This window comes from Pleurodeles waltl, chromosome 4_1 (genome assembly GCF_031143425.1).
Source record: "Pleurodeles waltl isolate 20211129_DDA chromosome 4_1, aPleWal1.hap1.20221129, whole genome shotgun sequence".
Classification (NCBI taxonomy): Eukaryota; Metazoa; Chordata; class Amphibia; order Caudata; family Salamandridae; genus Pleurodeles; species Pleurodeles waltl.
Window position 1 is genome coordinate 768,270,137 of NC_090442.1, and position 20,759 is coordinate 768,290,895.

The following is a 20,759-nucleotide window of genomic DNA, read 5'->3' on the forward strand; positions in this document are numbered from 1 at the left end:
GAGTCGTTGGGCTCTTGAAGTCACACTCGTTGCAGATCGAACTCCAGGCTGATGATGAAGTCAGAAGCGCTGGCATGGATGGCGTCGGAGCTGCGGTGCGAAGTAGGACTGTGTGACGTGCGAAAGCCCCCAGGTCACAGTGCAGGCAGCAGCTCGGTGACGGCATCCTGCGGCGTCGGTGAGACCAGGGCTGCGGTGTGAGGCAGGGAAGTGCGAAATGCAGTGTCTCCAGGTCACATGCAGGCAGAGGCGTCATCGTTGCAGAATCGCTGTTGTCGGTAGGCTCTAGGCAATGGCGCAGGGCAGGCTCCATGTGGCACCCACGGGTCGCGTTGCAGGCAGGGGCATCTGTTGACGACACTGCAGTTGATGGTGCTGGCGTCGGGGGACCGGGACTGCGGTGCAGGATGACAGTGCTCTGTGTAGCTCACAAGCAGTGTCCTCAGGCCATGGTGCGGCGTCGGTGTCAGCATGGAACGGCGGCGTCGGGGATGCCAAGGCTGCAGTGTAAGCAAGGCGATGCGGAGTGCAGGGCCCAACAGTCATGGTGCAAGCAGCGCTTCGGTGACAAAGTCAGGTGGTGGAGGGACCAGAGTTGCAGTGCGACATGGGGCACAGCTCTGTGTGGGGTCGTTAGGTCATGGTGCAGGCAGTGGCGTAGTTGATGGCGTTGCAGTGGTTTTTCTTCTTTTGCAGCACAAAACGCACAGTTTCCAGTGCTGTAGGCAGATGAAGCTGAAGTCTTTGATATCCTCCTCTAGCTCTTCAGCTCTTCTCCTTGGTAGAGGTTCCTCTTGATCCAGAAGTGTTCTAAAAGTCTGGTTTTGGGGTTTTAGGTACTTATACCCAGTTCTGCCTTTGAAGTAGGCAAACTTCAAAAGAAAGTCTCTGTTGTTGAGAAGCTCCTGCCTTGCCCAGGCGTGGCCCCAGACACACACTAGGAGGTCGGAGACTGCACTGTGTGAAGACAGGCATAGCCCTTTCAGGTGTAAGTGTCGGCTCCTCCCTCCCCACTCTAGCCCAGGAGACCCATCAGGATATGCAGGCTGCAGCCCAGGTCCCTTGGTGTTACTGACTGAACCAATTTACAACTGTTACAACAGCCTAACTGTCAGCCTGACCCAGATGTGGAATACACAAGCAGGCAGAGGCACAGAATGGTTTAAGCAAGAAAAATGGCCACTTTCTAAAAGTTGCATTTTCAAACTGACAATCTAAAAAACAACTTTACCAAAAGATGTATTTTTAAATTGTGAGTTCAGAGACCCCAAACTCCACATCTCTGTCTGCTCCCAATGGGAAACTGCACTTAAAATATATTGAAAGGCAGTCCCCTTGTTAAACTATGAGAGAGATAGGCATTGCAACAGGGATAACTGAATTTGGCAGTACTTCACTGTGAGGACATGTAAAACACATCAGTATATGTCCTATCTTTAACATCCACTGCACCCTGCCCAGTGGGCCACCTAGGGCCTACCTTAGAGGTGCCTTACATGTAAAAAAAGAAAAGGATTGGGCCTGGCAAGTGGGTACACTTGCCAGGTCGAATTGGCAGTGCCAGGCTGCACACACAGACACTGCTGTGGCAGGTCTGAGACATGTTTACAGGGCTACTCACGTGGGTGGCACAATCAGTGCTGCAGGCCCACTAACAGCATTTGACTTACAGGCTCTGGGCACACATAGTGCACTTTACTAGGGATTTGTTAGTAAATCAAATATGCCAATCATGGATAAACCAATCACCAATACAATTTACTTAGGAAGCACCTGCACTTTAGCGCTGTCTCTCCAATAAATCTTACAAAAGTAACCTTAGATTTCCTGGGATTATTATAAAATTGGCGACAAGCTTCTATGCAATCTCTACATACTGACAGTACATGAGTGGTGCAGTTTTAGACCGATGCATGCAGTTTGGATACCACTTGAGGTGCAGTTCGTTTGAGGGAGGATTTCATTATATTTCTTCAAACTCCTTTATCTGTTTGGCGGAGGATGAACACTCACTTGGATTTAGTGCTTTACTATGCCAATGAACAATAAACAAACCCAGTAAGTACTGTAGTTATAACTTAGCATGCTTTTGCTTACATTTGAAAGCTGCTTTAGTGACTTTGCCGCTCTGCTGACCATTCTGACTCGCATGGTGGTCCTGCGCATCTCTGGAGTCTCTGCCTTAGGCTGCGATTGGTGTTTGCACGTCATCACGTCACGCAAATGCCATAACATCACAATGTTTGCGTACATGGGTAATGCCACCTTGGATTTGGCCTATACACAGCATCTCTGGAGTCTTTGCCTTTGGCTGCGAATACATGTCACCACGTCACGGTGTTTCCATATGTGAATAATGCCATCTTGGCTTTGGTCTACACATGGCTGTGGGTATGTAAACGCTGATACACGTGGCTTGGATTTGGCTTCCTCTATGTGTATAATGCACCATTGCGCAAGCTTTATTTCGTGTATACTACCACGCCGATATGCACGGAGAGTACACAGAAAGATTGAAATTTAGCATTACAAAAAATTCCATTTCATCATACTGGTACATGCAGCTGATATTCTAATATATGCAGTAAGAGTTATTCAGTTTCATTTCTTCAGCGCTGATGTGCACAGCAGACTATAAATTAATTATCCTTTTCATTTATTTCGCGCTTATGAGCACAGCAGACTATAGAATAATACATTATAGTATAACAGAAGAGTATATTATCTTTAAAATGATTTACGCCAGTATAATTGGAACAAATTTGAACAAAGTTGTATAACAGTGATTTCTTTGAAGTTACAGCACTTTATTGAGAACATGCAGTTTGAACCTCCTGCGAACTTCTTGCAGAATAAAGGTGATCCTCCTCTACCATCGACGAGGTGAAACAACGAGTTTTTAACTTATATGAAAGCTATAGATGGTGATAGGATGGGTGCAAAAAGAAAAAAATGTACTTCTTCATTGTTTAGGGTCAGAAGGCCAATTAACTTTTAGAACTTTGCCACCTGTACCACCACAAGAAGATGGGGAATGTAATGTCTTTGAGGAAGCTCTGCTACAAATAGAACTTAGATTTAAACCTTGTTCAAGCTTGGCATTGAACAGGGCTCAACAGGAACCGCAGTCCTTTGATAATTTCCTCACCGCATTACGAGGCCTTGCCTTAAACTGTAGTTTTGTGACTATTTCTGAAGAAATTATAAGAGGTCAGATTATACTGAATGTCAAGAATAAACAAGTGCAAGACCAATTGTGGGTAATCGGGGACCCAATATTACAGGATGCTATTTCCACTGCTAAAACAATTGAACGATCAGAGAAGTGGATGAAGTCTGTACATAACAGTGTTGTAAAGAATATAAAATCCAATGATGAGGTGTGTGTAGTTGTGGAAAATATGGGAGGGAAAATGTGCCAGCTGGAAAAAAGTATGACAAGGCACCTACAAGTTACAGATGTAGTAGTCTCAGCCATTTAGCTTCATCACCACACTGCCCCGCAGTGGGTAATGTGTGCAGCAATTGTGTGCGTATGGGACATTTTGCACATGTGTGCAAGAGTGAGAAGAGAAAAGGTGTGGCTCCTTCCAATAGAAAACCCATGGGTGTAAAGGAAGCAACCTGTGTTAAATGTGTGTCTGAAATACACAGTGACAAGGAGAAAGATATCGTTTTATCTATGAATAATCAAGAAGAGGGGAGTGAAGTTACCAGACCTCCCAAATGCAAGGTTCAAGTCCTTAACAGAGAGCTGGAACTTATGGCAGACTCACGGTCTCCTTGGACTATAATTACTGAGCAATATTTTCTGGAAAAGTTGGGAGACACCAGTAAGCTTGATGATTTAAAAGAATCAGATATAGTGGCACAAAGTTTTTTTGGCTCTACAATTAATATGAAAGATTACCTAGTGGTGGACATTGTGTTCAATGATAGACAAGCATTCATTAAATTGTATGTGGCAAAGAAAGGAATAAATGTGTTGGGATGGAAGGATCAGTGGAAGTTAAGCATCATCCTTAATCCACACAGCAAACAGCCAGTACTGGTTGTCAATGATCCTGATGAATATGCTGGGTTCATTTCACAATTTTCTAATGTATTTACAGAGAAGCTAGGCAAGTTGCAAGGGTATGCTCATCGTATCAAACTTAAAAGTGGAGTACTTCCAGTGAAACAAAAACTGAGAGGCGTACCCATTAATGTGAATGAAGAACTTAAAAATGTTCTTAACGACATGTTGGGAGAAGGGATTATTGAAGAGACTGAGGCCCTCATTATGACCCTGGCGGACGGCGGTATAATGGAGAAAAGTACTGCCAACAGGCTGGCGATACTTCTCCCCATAATATGCCAAACCGCCAATGTACCACTTCAGTCTCCAGCCCGGCGGCCCTCACTAGACCGCCCGCGGGATTATGACCCCGCCTACCACCATGATGTTCGTGGCCTCCTTACCGCCACGAAAACCATGGCGGTAGGAACTATCAGTGACAGGGAATTCCTTCCCTGTCACTGATAGTGGTCTTCCCTGCCCCTCTCCCCAGATTGCCCCCCATCCCCCCTCCCTCTCCAGACCCACACCCAACATACACGCACCTTCACGCACCATCACACGCACTCAAACACACACGTATACCCACATGCACCCACGCATGCATTCATCCATTCACACACACATCCAAACACACTGACATACAAACAAGCACACACGCATTCATATTACACAACATACATGCACTCACACATCCACACACATACCACATGCAACGTACACCCGCATTCACACACACACAAACATACACATACACCCCCACACACACACAACACCCTCCAACCCCCTCCCCGTCGAAGCACCCGACTTACCTGTAGTCAGGGGGTCCTCCGGCAGTAGACGGGACAGGGCGCTGCTGCCAGCAGCAGCATTCGCCAGCAGAACACCGCCAGGCCGTATCATGGGTCATGATACGGTCTGCAACGGTCTACTGGCATGGCACTGCTGCTGGCAGCAGCGCCACCTTACCGCCGTCCTTCGCCATGACCGTAGCCAGAATTCCACCATCCTTATGGCAGAATTCCGGCTACGGTCATAATGTGGCGGTCAGCTGGTAGCCATGGCGACAGTCTTTTGGCGGCCGTCGCCACGGCGGTAGGCGTTTTTTACCGCCACTGTCATAATGAGGGCCTGAATCTTCTGAATGGGTATGTTCGATAGTTTTGGCCTTCAAAGAGGATATAACTTTGAGACTATGGCGGTCATTCTGACCCTGGCGGTCAAAGACCGCCAGGGCGGAGGACCGCGGGAGCACCGCCGACAGGCCGGCGGTGCTCCAATGGGGATTCCGACCGCGGCGGTAAAGCCGCGGTCGGACCGGCACCACTGGCGGGCTCCCGCCAGTGTACCGCCGCCCCATTGAATCCTCCAAGGCGGCGCAGCTTGCTGCGCCGCCGAGGGGATTCCGACCCCCCCTACCGCCATCCAGATCCCGGCGGTCCGACCGCCGGGATCCGGATGGCGGTAGGGGGGGTCGCGGGGCCCCTGGGGGCCCCTGCAGTGCCCATGCCACTGGCATGGGCATTGCAGGGGCCCCCGTAAGAGGGCCCCTAAATGTATTTCACTGTCTGCTGCGCAGACAGTGAAATACGCGACGGGTGCAACTGCACCCGTCGCACAGCTTCCACTCCGCCGGCTCGATTCCGAGCCGGCTTCATCGTGGAAGCCTCTTTCCCGCTGGGCTGGTGGGCGGTCTGAAGGCGACCGCCCGCCAGCCCAGCGGGAAAGTCAGAATTACCGCCGCGGTCTTTCGACCGCGGAACGGTAACCTGACGGCGGGACTTTGGCGGGCGGCCTCTGCCGCCCGCCAAGGTCAGAATGAGGGCCTATGTGTTGACATTAAAGCACTGAATGCTAAAATAGTTGTAGACTGCCACCCGCTACCAAATATTAATGAAGTGGTGACTATGTTGGAGGGGGTGGCAGTGTTTTCTATAGTGGATTTACGCTCAGCATATCACCAAATTGAACTCAGTGAAGAATCCAAGACCTTAACTGCTTTCATCACTCCACAAGGGTTCTTCCAATTAAAATGGATGCCGTTGGGCCTGGGGTCTGCGGCATCCCTTTCCCAATGAGCAATCTTTCATATTTTCAAAGGAATGGAAACTTTTGTCAAATGTTCAAAAGATGACATTTTAATTTTTTCCCATAATAACCAAGAGCACTTGGAGCATTTGGAGAAAGTATGTGAGGTACTGAATAAGCATGGTTTGAAATTGAAGGACAGCAAATGCAAACTGTTTAAAGAATTTTTAGAATATTTGGGGCATACTTTGTCTAAAGAATGTGTGGTACCTAAATGATCAAAGGTGGATTCTATTGTCAACACCCCTGCACCCAATAACAAAGAAAAGTTACTCTCATTTTCAGGTCTATGTGAATAATATAGTAAATGTATATTTAACTTCATACGCTCCATACTTTGTGCTAAGAAATACTTAGGTACAAGTGAGAACACACAAGAGCCTATTGTTGGTGGGAGACACCACTTACCTTGTAGATTCTGGATCTGCTTAGTGAAGATCTCAGCCTGCTGGGCACTGGCCAGGCGCTCGTCCTCAAGAATGCCTGCAACAAAAGGAAAGTAGAAGGTCAGAGGCTAGGATTAAAGAATCAGACCTCCCCTGCGGTCCCAGGTGCCTTTCAATTCTCCAAATTCATGCACACATGTGCTCTCATAGAGATCTTTCACATAATCTAGTGAACACACTCTCGAGGTACAGGTCTTCATAGACTCTCACCTCACCTCAAATATGAAGCCACAAGAGCATCAACAGGGAAACAGAGACAAAGTGCAGAAATTAGAACGAGAAGAATCAAACCTACGATTCCAAAGGCTCAAGGAGAGGGTGGATGTAAGTGTGTTTGGTCGATTGTAGTAACATAGGGATCCTGGGAAGCATGAGCTAGTCAAGATGCAATTGAACACAGGCTCATGATTTTGTGGTAAGATGTAGTCTTCTGATTTTTTGTTGCAGCTTGTAATCATGGGCAACAGTCCTGCAGCTCTTCAGCTTGGGTTTATTAGGATGAGACAGAGCTCAGCTTTATGAGAAGGGAGTGTGGGCAGGTTCCTGAAGACACTCTATAGCTTGAGCTATGAAAGTGCAGTGAAGGTTTGGTTTATGAGTTAAAGGATATGCTCATGAGGATGTGGTAGAGCCTGACACTAAGGTAATAAGGTAAAACCTAGGCACATGAGGATAGAGGACTTTGGGTTTTTGAGGCTATGGCAGATGTAGGGCTCATGGGGATGGGTAAATCATCAGTTTAGGACATTCATGACAGTGGGTCACAATTCAGGCTCTTAAAAAAGTGATAGGAATGGGGGTGATTTTAAATGCAGTAGATGTTAGGTTACTAGGGTTACTAGGGATGGTATATGTGACAGGACAATGAGGATGTTGTGAAGCCTGGCTGTATGCAAATGAGACAGAGATGAAGCCCATGCGGATGTAGTAAATCTTGGTTTCATGAGGGTATAGTACAAACCAGGCTCATAAGATAGGTAAAGGTTTGGCTCATGACGATGTGGAAGAGCTCAGGTCATTGGGATGAGGGAGAGGTCAGGCTTATGGTACTATGGATAAGAATGGGCTTGTGAAGATATGGTAGAGATCAGGCCGTTGAGGAGACGTTGTGGTTATGTGGTACAGCTTGAACTCATGAGGATATGGTACCGATTGGGCTCATGTAGGTGGGCTGAGCAAGGGTTCCTAATCATGTTATAGACCTTAAGAACTTGGAGATGCTGAAGCTATTGGGAGTGTGAGGATATGAGTTATGTACCCCTCACTGGAACTAAAAAGGTTTTGTTTTATGGGAATGTGTTTGGAGTTTGGTACATGAGTATAAGGCTCATAAGGATGTGGTAGCATTTGATGTCTGGAGATGATAGAAATGGGGCTCATAAGGGTTTGTAGAGTTTTGGTTCACAATTATGTGGTAGAGGTTGGGCTTGTGTGGATGTAATACAGCTTGCTCTTGTTAGGGCAGGCAAATAATTAGCTCATGAGGATAGGGTAAAGCTTGGACTCATGAGAATGTGTTCTACTTTAGACCAAAGAAGATGTAGTTGAACATAGTCTCATGATGAAATGAAATATCTAGGACTCCGGAAGATGGGTAAACCTTTGTCTCATGAGGACCTATGTGCATGAGCAGAGTATAAGCTGATAATGTTGCAGCAGGTTATGGGGTTTCAATACGGTGATATGTCATAGTCTAAAGATGGTATAAAATGCAGAGCCTGCATTCTTGCGAATACAATAAAAATGAAGGTACAGATATTGGGCTCACAAGGATGAGGTTGAACTTGCACTGACATTGATGTTGCTGGGTTGGAGGGAGGGGGCAGAGAAGCTGAGGTAGTATACACTAGGATCAATAAGAGCTTGGGCTCAAGAGGTATTAGCATGCCTTGACTATTGTGAACGCAGTTGAGCATGCATTAATGATAGTGTTAAGGAGCCAGCTATAAAGAGGTTGTGGATTTTGGGTGTGAGAGCCAGCTATAAAGAGGTTGTTGACTTTGGGTGTGTAGGAGTCTGAACTTATGAGAGTGTAGTTCAGCTTAGAATGATGATTCACTTGAAGAGCCTTGGCTCATGAGATGAGGCACCATTTAGAGTCATGAAGATAGGACAGAGCTTGGACCCAGGAGGACATGGCACAGAATAGGCCTATGAGAATGGGTTAGTGTTGACTCATGAGGATACAGATCAGCTACTGTTCATGATGATGTGGTAGACTTTGGGTCGCATATGGTAGGGTCTGGGCAACCAAGAGAGTGTAAGAGCTTAGAACAAACGAAGGAGAGGAGTAGTTGGAGTGATGCTGGCCCTCAGAAGGTCTTGACAAAACAAGATGAGTGATATCCATGGTTATTCAGGGGCATTATAAGTTATAAACAAACTAAGAGGAGTGCTAAATGAGATCGTGCAATGAAGCCATGACATCTGTGCAGTCCACTAGCATGGGAGTTTGGTCATGCATGGCTCCATCACAATCAAACAGCTAGAGGGTATTGCAAAACGAGTTCCAGTGAAGTCTGTGAAAATCAAGAGCAGTGTTTAATGAGGTAGTGCAGATTTGCTCTGGGGTCCAAGCAGATGGTAGGTGATGTTAGGTGAGGTCCTGTAGGGATGGGATGAGATGCAAACACTAGTTGAACCAGTCAGAGGGAGGTGGTAAACAAGTAGTAAATGATGATGAAGAGGTGCAATAGAGAGAGGTTAAAAGCAAATGAGCTTCACACAGATCGTAAGCTGTACAAATAAGGTCTGAGTCGGTGAAACAGTGGCAAATATATCACCCTGTGTTCCAAAGCCCATTGTTTATGTGACAAAAATAGCACATATGACATTTTGCAGGTATTACTCAGGAAAGCAGGACATATCATCATATTGGTCTAATGTGGTGGCATGGGTGATATGATTACATGCCGCAGCCCCACCATAGCATACCTTGATCCTAGGATGAGAAGATGTAATGACAATGAAAACTACTGTAAGGAAGCATTATATCAATCACTGAGCAACTATGAAATTGAGTGACCTAGAGCTGGAGTTGTGGACTAACCAGAAGGTGCAACAGGTGTGGTCTATTGTAAACAGTCTAGTATAATGTCGGCAGTGTATCTAGTGAAGGTGAAAGGATTTACTGGGGATGTGGTGCAGTGGACGACCTTTGAATTTGAGATTAGCATGAGCACATTGCTATAGCAAAGAGCGAACTCTAGTACACAGAATTAAGCAATATCATTTAAGAGACATGGTTTAGTTTTGGAAATAATGTCTAGTTTACGGTGCTTGTCTAGTGTAAGATACTTGTTTTGGGACAAAGGCATGGTCTAATTTAGTAGGTCTTGTCTTACGCAAAACGTGGTCTCAATCAGGAGTTTTGGGCCTCACTTGAGATTTGTCGGACTAGTCACTGACCAGCCATTGAACAAACATCTGGTCAAAGCAAGAAGATTTGTCCAAAACATTCCACCTCAAACAAACATCAGGTACAGGGATGGATCTGCAGCGGGGTTAAAAAAAAAAAAAAAAACATGGCAGCAGGGCCACCATGACATGCCGGCATGGGAGGATCTCTCGTCTCTTCCTAAAGTCCTGAAGATAGAGCCCCAAACGGAATGTCCAGCTTTAGGAATAGCACCACTAATGTTCCAGACATGCTGTAAGTTTTTAGGCTGGCTGATGGGAGACATTTCAGGACTTTTGTGTCCACAATCACTATTGTTTACATGGCAGTCCATGTATAAATTATAGTTCCCAATATGAGTGCTGGTGCCAACCACTGGCAACAACCGACACAAAGTAAGCACTGGGGTGTTATCTCCGAAACATGCAGTGGTTTAGCAGGACAAGATGCAGATATGTGGTTGGGATGTGGTCTAGCAATGAAGGTGTGCTCTAGTGGATAAAGTGAGGTATTGTGGAAGATTTGTGATATATTGGATAAACTGCGGTATAGTAGAGGGCTGTGGTTATGTGAAGGAAGTGGGGGGGGGTCTAGTTGGGCTACTTGTAGCAGAGCTGGAAGAGCTGTATCCAGTGGAGGTGGTGTAAGAGGATATACACCTTACATTAAGAGGCAAAATCAAATCCATTGATAAGCGGCTGCTACCTCACTGAGGTAAACATGGAGAAGTATAGTTTTCACTGCCTGATACAATGGACTTTGTTCTCCATTTAATTCCTGTAACATGGGTGTGGTTTTGTATTGGCCGTCACTTGAACATCATGACTTTCATCAAATGTCAAGTACTTCACACTGACGAGCACCTTAGAGAATATAACCAAGTCTGTGATTGCTGAAATCTTTGAAAGATGTCATTTTGAATAATTTAAAATGCGTTTAAACATGGCCTGCTATTACATGTTTTTATTATTATGCTAGGAAAAGTTCAAGCTAGAAAACAGATTTCTTTATCACAGCCCCCACACATCACTCTTTTATATGCACATTCACAAGTTCTGCATACTTGCGTCTGGGATGCAGATCAGGGCTTTAGGTCGACAGGATCCTCTGGGTCTCAGACCAGGTAGCAATTGAAAACTGACATTCAAACTGGCTCCAATTGGAACCTATATCATTTCCTTAGCTTTACTGGTAAGAACACTGATCGATTTCTGAACAACTAATTTATAAAATGTTACGGTGATCCATGTCAGCAATTTAGTTCCTGTTTAAATGTCACGTTTTAGTTAACCCTGCATTTCCTACTATATATACCTATTATATATTTTTTTGTATTTCTCCCATATAGGATATTACTCCCATATAGGGCTTTCTTTCAACCGAGTTGCCTCCAGTTGTTTATAACTAGCCATGATTAAGAGCTCTGTATCTGAGACTGAAGGCAGTTCAGGTTTCTTACAGTGCCTGTTAATGGGTCAGAAAGATATTCAGAATACATGGTCATCCAATCCTTGGCTTCTCTGCAGAGAGCACAGAGCGATGGTCATGTATTCCAGTTGCAACTGTGATTCTGTGCAACTCTGCGTGAAGGCGATACACAGTTGTCAAAATATTGACAAGGTGAAAGTAAACTAAATTCCAGTGCTTACAGGCATGCGAGTGTCTTGTGTGTTTGAGGGGTGGTGACCTGAAGGAGATGTGAGGGAGTGCATTTAGGAGAGAATGGAAAGAGGGTGCTGAGGGAAAAAGAGATGAGGTGTAAGATATGTGCAGAGAAAATGGGCTATACATGTCTAACAGAGTGAACATTCCGGGAGTGAGTGAGACACTCAGAAAACCATTAACCCTTTTACAGGCCTGAGTGACATTTAATTCACAGTCTCACAATTTTAGAATTTAAACATGTTAAATATTTATTATTGACAATAAAATAACTGTTGTTACCCATTTATCCTAAAGAGCTATTTATTATTGACAAAGTCAATAGTCCTGGCTGGTTAAAGGTGTACACCAGTTGTTATATATCTGGCTGCAATAACAGAAAGCGCAGAGAGGCACGAATATACTGGTCAGGTGGCACACTACACGAATCACAGAAATGTAGTTTAGTTGTTTAAGTCATATCCCTAATTTACATAATTGACATTACCCTGCAGCTCCACGAAGCTTTGCTCATGCTTCAGTGCCAGCTCCCGGGTCTCTTCCAGCTCTGCCAGCAGCTGTAGGGCTTGAGTCCGCAGGTCATCTTCTTCCTGGGCCACCAAACATATATCATTTACGCACTCTCCGGCGGACCCCGACTTCCATACCAAAACGTCTTCTGTCTCCAACTCCGGTGGTTCATCATCATCGTAGTCTAAAATGAAGGCATTTAGAAGACATTATATGCATTTGTAATTCAGCCATCTGGCCACAGGAGGGCAGTACATTCCAGTGTTTAGAGCTTACAAAGCTTGAAAAGGCCACGCACGATTAATACGCTTGCTGCGGTGTTGCTGCCATGCTTTTTGTGGTGGTGTGGCGGAGCGTAAAATATACAACTCTGGGATCCACGGGAAGGAGCAGCCCCCTTCCCTGTACCCAAGTGGTGCTAGAACAATATTCAGGGGTGGGGATGCTGCTGTCAATATAACATCCAAAAAGTCATAGGGATAGTGAAAAATCTAAGTGTAACACAAAGAACAAGATTAGCAAATAAGCCAAGTCTATTCAGCAGGAGAGTGGTGGTGGTGGTGCCTTTTGGAGCACACTGTCACAAATATATTACTAAATAATGATGTGTTTGTCCCCTGTCATTTACAGAAAGCACATTTTCTGTGAAAATAGCCCTTACATTTTCACAGACTTGCAGTTTTACTGATAAAACAATGCAGGGCACAAACAATACATAATGCGTGGAGTTTCAGCGAGTATTTTTCATTTTTCATCAGCACACTCCCGAATTACAAAAAAAATGCTTATTTTGTGGTTTCCTGACAAATGATGTATTTTAAAATATTTGCACACTTAATTTACAGGCAGTGCTTTAAATGGAAAACATAAGTGCAGGTACTCATCAAAAGGAGAGGTGGATGGGGGTGGACTTTGGGGGCGGGCATAAGGGAGGTGCTCAAGGCGGAACAAAGGGGCGAGCTATGTTTTTGACCTTTCTAAGCTTTGTATGCAACAAATCTGCATGCATTGTTAGAATATCAGATGTATTTGCTCATTCATTTTTTTATGCTAATAACAATTCATATATCACTTACTAATAAGTGTTTATCACTATCCAAAGTAACCTTTTTTTAGCAACCTTAAAATATGAAAAGACTGAGTAAAAACCAGTAAGGTTCTAAATATATGCCTTGTTGTTTTGAATCAGGTCCTTGATGCAGGGTCATAACTCACTAAACTATGTTACAAGGATGTTCACTTGTGACCTACAAGTAACAAAGGGATCTATGCAACAAACATAGTAGCCAACTGAGCTATCTACATAAAAAACAAATATTTGATCTACACGTTGCATGTTGGGCTTTTTAGCAGGCACATTGCCCCTCTGTGCAATTTTATGGTACGTTGTACCTTTGATTAGAATGCACACAGATCTTTCTAGCAAATGCTTTACCCACCAGAGTTCTCCACTCTATTGCTACTTATGGTGCCTTGAAATTACTTAAGATAGCGGCCCCTGCTACCTGTTTCTCAATATTCGTAAATGCTCAGCTGCAAAAAAAAGCGATCAATTCATCTGGCACTCTTTTCATTCTCTGCACTAGTGGGTATCATAGTTTTCCTCAATACTTATTTCAACATGGCGGCCGTCATTGGTCCTGCCTTTATTTTTATTGCCTTTTGGCACTTGCTCCTTTACATAATCAGCCCCAATATGGTGGCTGTCTGTGTCCTTCCTTTATTTCCTGGTTGTGGGAGGTTTTATTTTGTGGCTTCCGGGTTCCGGGCGTTCACCACGAACATACCCGGACCGGAGCTCTCTCCCAAGGGCTTCCCCCATGGCGGTCGGCCTCGCAACTGGGCTGGCAAAGGCTGTGATATGTCGCGGTTGTTTTGACCGCGGTTTTGAAGCCTTCTCGAACGCTGATACGTATCATGTGATGAGCGGTAAGCTTGTGACTAAGCTTTTGATTTACTCACTGTTTTTTTGGCTCCCCATTTTAGTTAATCCACACGTATGTTCCACATTTCGATACCTCTAAGCGCTCACCGCATATGTGAGTTCAGCTTAATTTTGCATATGGGACACAATTGTTTCTGTTTTCTTTTTTACAATTTCAACTATTTTTTACTTCTTGGTCTTGTTTTTCTTTGGGAATTCGTCTTTTTGATACATTTGCTACTTCTATCTCTGACTGGATACCATCCATGGTATGTTTTATATCAGTTTTTCAGTAGTTGGTTTTATTAATGCAATTCAACACTTGGATGCCTCCTGCTTTCCCCCTTTTGGGATTTCACTTTTACTTCCACTATAAACATTTGATATACATATCTTTTCACAATTAAGTCTCAACCTTATTAATATTTAACTTATCGTCTGATCACTTGTTTTATACTACTCACAATACTTGTTTGTGCCTGCATGTTCCTGCATATGCTCTGCACGGACTTATCACTCCTCTCAATGTGTTGGTACGCGGTTCTGTTCCCTTTTGACTTATTTTCATGATCTATATTCTTATACTTACCTTTATAGTTACAATTTCTTTGTGCAATGGATAGCACAGTATATATATGTTTTTTCTGGTTACGTTACCGCCCTGAAGAAGCCCTTCTGTTGGGGGAAACGCGTTGGCTGTTTATCTGCACTTCTCAAATTGTTCATGGAATTGCAAGAACACATGGCTTCTTTACTTCACTTCTCTTGATTCTGACTTATTTTAGCTATGGAATCATTTGGAACCAATATCTCAGACTTGTTATGAAGTATTAAAAAGGAAAGACTACTTATCTGCACTGTCAGAACACTGGACTCTTTCTTTCTTCTCTATGATATAAATCTTCTGCACAGAGTGTGGTGCACCGCCTTGTAGAGTATTTACCTGTGGGGCTGCTTTCAGCTCCTCTTAAGTTCCTTTGTTGCAGCAGGAACTATGGTGTAGTTGCACGCTTACTGTAATCCAATATTATTGTTCCTTACTCATTTGCTATGATTGGGTACTAACAGGGATAGTGCGTTGTCTATGAGCTTGCTGCAATCCTTGTTTGTTCTGTTTTGTTCTGTAAGGCTCCTACGCACTCCCCACACTTAATATCATGTCACATTTCAAAGATAAAAGTAAAGAACTAGCCAGAGAACTATTTAGTTCTTCACCCAATACTAATCTTTCTGATGTACCAACACCCAAGACACACAGTTTGAAAGCTAAATTAAAAAAATTGGAGAGGCTTAAGAAACAGGAATTAGCTAGATGGTGGGACGGGATCACTTTACAAAAATACCTGGACAATAATAAGATACCAAAGGGACTTAGAATTTTGATTTTTCCTACATATGAAGATCTGGATGAGGACTCATTAAAAGAGTGGGAGGTCAATTTGCAGAATGCATCTTTTAACATGATGCGCATACTAATTGGGCATACTGATAAAAAGGTCACTAGGCTTCAGGGTGACATTGAGGTACTAGAAAGGGAGATTGATGATGTCACCCAAAAAGATTTGGTGAAGAAAAATTATGAGATTCTGGATAAAATAATTGAAGATTACCAAATATATTTGAGGGATAAAAAACAACAGAAGATTAAACTTGATGATTTAGACTACAAACTGGGCAGAATATACACTTTTGCACGTAAATATGATAATGTGAAAATTCTAGAGTCTTCTACAACTAGGGCACATGATACTGATGTTACAGATATATCCAGTGGGGGTTCCATGTCTTCAATTGACAGTTGCACGTCCAAAGAAAGTGGTTCATCTACACAGCCCTCTCTTGATACTTCTAAGAGTAATTTTTTAGTAGAAATGGAACGGTTACGTCTAGGCACGAAAATTATCCACAAAGACACAAGACCAGAAGGGATGGGAAACAATGGAAACAAAGATATAGGAAAGTCGGGGGTCAGAACCAGGTCCAAAAAGGATTAACAGCCATTTCACCCTTTGTGGATAAGACTGATGATGATCTTACCATCATCAACTTGTCCGATCGAACTCTGAGCACCACTGAATGCAAACTTTTAAGTAAAGGTTTAGGCTTTTGTCCTTCTCCGACCAGTGACCCTGTAGAGGTTTTTGTCGATTTATTCAAATTCACACGTCTTCTTAAACTTAGAAATTATTTTTCTTCTCTGCCAGATGGGGGCAGGGGTAGACCTAGAACAGAGACACATGACGAAGCCACTTCTACTCCTGATACTTATTCTGGTATACAGTCGGTTTCTGACCTGCATGATGTGCAGTTACTTATGTCCCTGGAAGATGATTGCATGGCAATAGAAGATATCTGGGCTGACCTGGGGATTTCAGAGAAAATTGAAAGTACTACTAGATCTAAACCTCTATCAAAATTCACACCGGCTTGTACCCACAACAATATTGAGCTATTTGCCAAAAGAGTCTCCTCGGACCTATATCATACTTTGAATACCCGTATATACAATTAGCATCATCTCAACAATTTGTCGGTCACAGAAAGGGAGGCACTTCGGAGCCGCACAAATGATCAATCGATTGTTATACGTGAGGCGGACAAGGGAGGTAATGTGGTGGTTATGAACCACAGGGACTACATGGAGGAAATTAATAGACAACTATCTGATACTACTTGTTACAAACATCTCACATTCAACCCCATTGGTGGCCTGATTGAATATATTAACAACAAGCTGTGGGGTTGGCACAAACAAGGTTTACTTTCTGATGACAAATTTAAATATTTATCTGTCAACAATCCGAAATTTCCCTGTATTTACACACTCCCTAAGATCCATAAGGGCGGCGACTTTCCCCCTGGAAGACCTATCATTTCAGGGATAGATTCCCCAACCGAAAAAATATCTGAATACGTTGATTTTTACTTACAGAAATTTGTCAGTAATTTGCCTTCTTTCATACAGGATAGCAAAGATATCCTCAATAAATTTGATGATTTCACCTGGTCTGAAGATCTTACTTTTGTCACTATGGATGTACACAGTCTGTACACATGTATACGTAAATCTTTTGGGATTCAAGCAGTCACCATGTTTCTTAATTCTAGGACTGCTGACTGCTTTGCACATAATCAAATGCTTCTTCAGATGATTGATATTATTTTATCTAAAAACCTTTTCTTGCACAATAATGAGTGGTACCAACAGACACAGAGGACGGCGATGGGTTCAAAATTTGCCCCATCATATGCCTGTTTGTTCATGGGCTGGTACGAAAAAATACACGCCTGGGGCAAACTTGCCTCGCCCTGGACTGACTTTATTGTCTTTTGGGGGAGATATATTGACGATATTATTATTATCTGGAATGGGACCATTGATCAACTTACTCAGTATCATGCTTTTCTCAACAATAATCCTTACAATGTACAACTTAGTTTACAGTACAGTAAACATACTATAGACTTTTTGGACATTAGATTCTTTATAGAACATAACAGAATACAAAGTGCATTATTTAGGAAATCCACCGCATGCAATAGTGTCCTTCACGCTTCCAGTGCCCACCCTCCTTCGGTTATTCAAAACATCCCATATGGAGAGATAGTACGCGTTAGACGGAATTGTAGTACTAATGACATTTTCTGTACACAGATTCAGCATATACGACATCGTTTTAGCAATAGAGGCTATGATGCCAAATGCTTGACACAGTCAGCTCATCGCATCATGAAGACTCCTAGAAGGGACACTTTGACTGTTAAAACATACGGGAAAGATAAGACTCAGAAGGACTTGTTACCTTTCTTGACTCTGTATACGGCCCATAGTCAGGCCATCTTCAAAATTCTTAAACGCCATTGGCCCCTATTGACTGATGTCCCTGGTCTTAAAGGAACTATTTCCAACAAACCTAGGGTCACTTACCGTAGAGGAGTAACTCTTAGAGACCATTTATGTCCCAGCTACATTTCTTCTCCAAGTCCCGCTAAGTGGCTTTCGGTGAAACCTAAGGGTTTCTACACGTGCCATGATTGTAATATCTGCATTTACGGTCGCGATAAAATCAAAGACTTCTGTTATCACAATAAGAAGAGATTTACTATTCATCATTTTATTAATTGTAACACCAAGTTTGTTGTTTACATCTTGGGCTGCACATGTAATAAGGTTTATGTGGGCAGTACAATACGCCCATTAAAACTCAGAATACAGGAACATCTACGAGCCATAAGAAAACATGACTTTACATATCCACTTGCGACACACATGATATCTGTTCATCCCAATGATCAAACTATTTGGTTTCATGGCATTGAACACGTTCCCATTCACCCTAGAGGAGTGGATAGAGAAAGGACTTTGCGGCAGAAAGAGGCGGCCTGGATTTGCCGCCTTCAAGCGGTTGATCTGGGCCATAATACGAATCATGAGTTTCATTATTTTCTTTAATATGTCTGTATGACCTGTATTGCTACGTGCCTTCCGCTATGTCTGTTAACCTGTTAAGTGGTGGATAATATTTTGTAACCTGATTGTAATACACTTGCATTATGTTCATTGTCTGTCTCGATATCTACATTTGCTTGTTCTTTCTTGAACTGTGGTTTTTATCTTACTGTATGGTGCATATTATGTTACCCAAATAATATATGCCAATTGGTTTGATTTGTCTTCATATGTATTGTTTTGAATGTTTATATTTCTCTCATCAACATGTATACGTCGTTTCCCACGTTAAATAGAGTATTCATGATCACATCACTCTCTTGGGCTCGTCTCTTTTTTCTTTTTTCCCACTCTCTTTTTCTTATATATTTCTTGATCTCTACCCTCCCACGGTATACTAATTACTGTTACTGTTTATGGCTAATATTTTTTGGTCTATTTGTTTTCATTGTATATTCTGGTTTATTTTAAATTTTCATGGGGTACCCAGTCAGTTGTATATGGTTTTTCTAATTTTGATGATTCACTCTTAATATAATGGTTGCTATTTGTTCATTTTTTCATTTTTATTATAATGCTCACCCAGTTTCTCTCATAGTTTTCCTCAATACTTATTTCAACATGGCGGCCGTCATTGGTCCTGCATTTATTTGTATTGCCTTTTGGCATTTGCTCCTTTACATAATCAGCCCCAATATGGCGGCTGTCTGTGTCCTTCCTTTATTTCCTGGTTGTGGGAGGTTTTATTTTCTGGCTTCCGGGTTCCGGGCGTTCACCACGAACATACCCGGAACGGAGCTCTCTCCCAAGGGCTTCCCCCGTGGCGGTCGGCCTCGCAACTGGGCTGGCAAAGGCTGTGATATGTTGCGGTTGTTTTGACCGCGGTTTTGAAGCCTTCTCGAACGCTGATACGTATCATGTGATGAGCGGTAAGCTTGTGACTAAGCTTTTGATTTACTCACTGTTTTTTTGGCTCCCCATTTTAGTTAATCCACACGTATGTTCCACATTTCGATACCTCTAAGCGCTCACCGCATATGTGAGTTCAGCTTAATTTTGCATATGGGACACAATTGTTTCTGTTTTCTTTTTTACAATTTCAACTATTTTTTTACTTCTTGGTCTTGTTTTTCTTTAGGAATCCGTCTTTTTGATACATTTGCTACTTCTATCTCTGACTGGATGCCATCCATGGTATGTTTTATATCAGTTTTTCAGTAGTTGGTTTTATTAATGCAATTCGACACTTGGATGCCTCCTGCTTCCCCCCTTTTGGGATTTCACTTTTACTTCCACTATAAAAATTTGATATACATATCTTTTCACTATTAAGTCTCAACCTTATTAATATTTAACTTATCGTCTGATCACTTGTTTTATACTACTCACAATACTTGTTTGTGCCTGCATGTTCCTGCATATGCTCTGCACTGACTTATCACTCCTCTCAATGTGTTGGTACGCGGTTCTGTTCCCTTTTGACTTATTTTCATGATCTATATTCTTATACTTACCTTTATAGTTACAATTTCTTTGTGCAATGGATAGCACAGTATATATATGTTTTTTCTGGTTACATTACAGCCCTGAAGAAGCCCTTCTGTTGGGCGAAACGCGTTGGTTGTTCATCTGCACTTCTCAAATTGTTCATGGAATTGCAAGAACACATGGCTTCTTTACTTCACTTCTCTTGATTCTGACTTATTTTACCTATGGAATCGTTTGGAACCAATATCTCGGACTTGTTATGAAATATTAAAAAGGAAAGACTACTTATCTGCACTGTCAGAACACTGGACTCTTTCTTTCTTCTCTATGATATAAATCTTCTGCACAGAGTGCGGTGCACCGCCTTGTAGAGTATTTACTAGTGGGTATTGATGTCAAACCTGGAAACCAGAGTGGCTTTCCTTCAGTAAGCATCAAATTCTCTCTTTCTCACTGCCACTGGATGAGAAATGTTGACACAGAGACACTGGCGAAATTGCTACTGGTGGCTCAGCCTTTCAACATTCCATTTTATGTGGCTGAAAAGCACTGGTGGATGGAGTAAACATGCTGCACATGTGATTTCAAAAAGAATAAAGGGATCTAATGGGGTTAACTGGCTACACTCTATGTAATGAAAATGCACACCGTGATCTGTGACAGGACACATGATGAATAATGAATAAACGTCTACGTTGGATTATTCAAAATGCTTTATAATCTGTTGTTGGCATTTC

The 20,759-nt window shown here is 42.9% G+C and overlaps 1 protein-coding gene across 5 annotated transcripts in view; it reads right to left on the reverse strand.

Annotated features, from left to right (window-relative positions):
• Positions 1-20,759, reverse strand: part of CCDC136 (coiled-coil domain containing 136) — a 185,306-nt gene that overhangs the window by 120,694 nt on the left and 43,853 nt on the right. For all 5 annotated transcript variants that reach the window (XM_069229404.1, XM_069229405.1, XM_069229406.1 and 2 more), the window contains exons 3-4: positions 12,138-12,344; positions 6,554-6,628 (exon numbers count right to left, since the gene is read on the reverse strand). In XM_069229404.1, the coding sequence (XP_069085505.1) occupies positions 6,554-6,628; positions 12,138-12,344 (282 nt within the window). The remainder of the gene's footprint in view (positions 1-6,553; positions 6,629-12,137; positions 12,345-20,759) is intronic.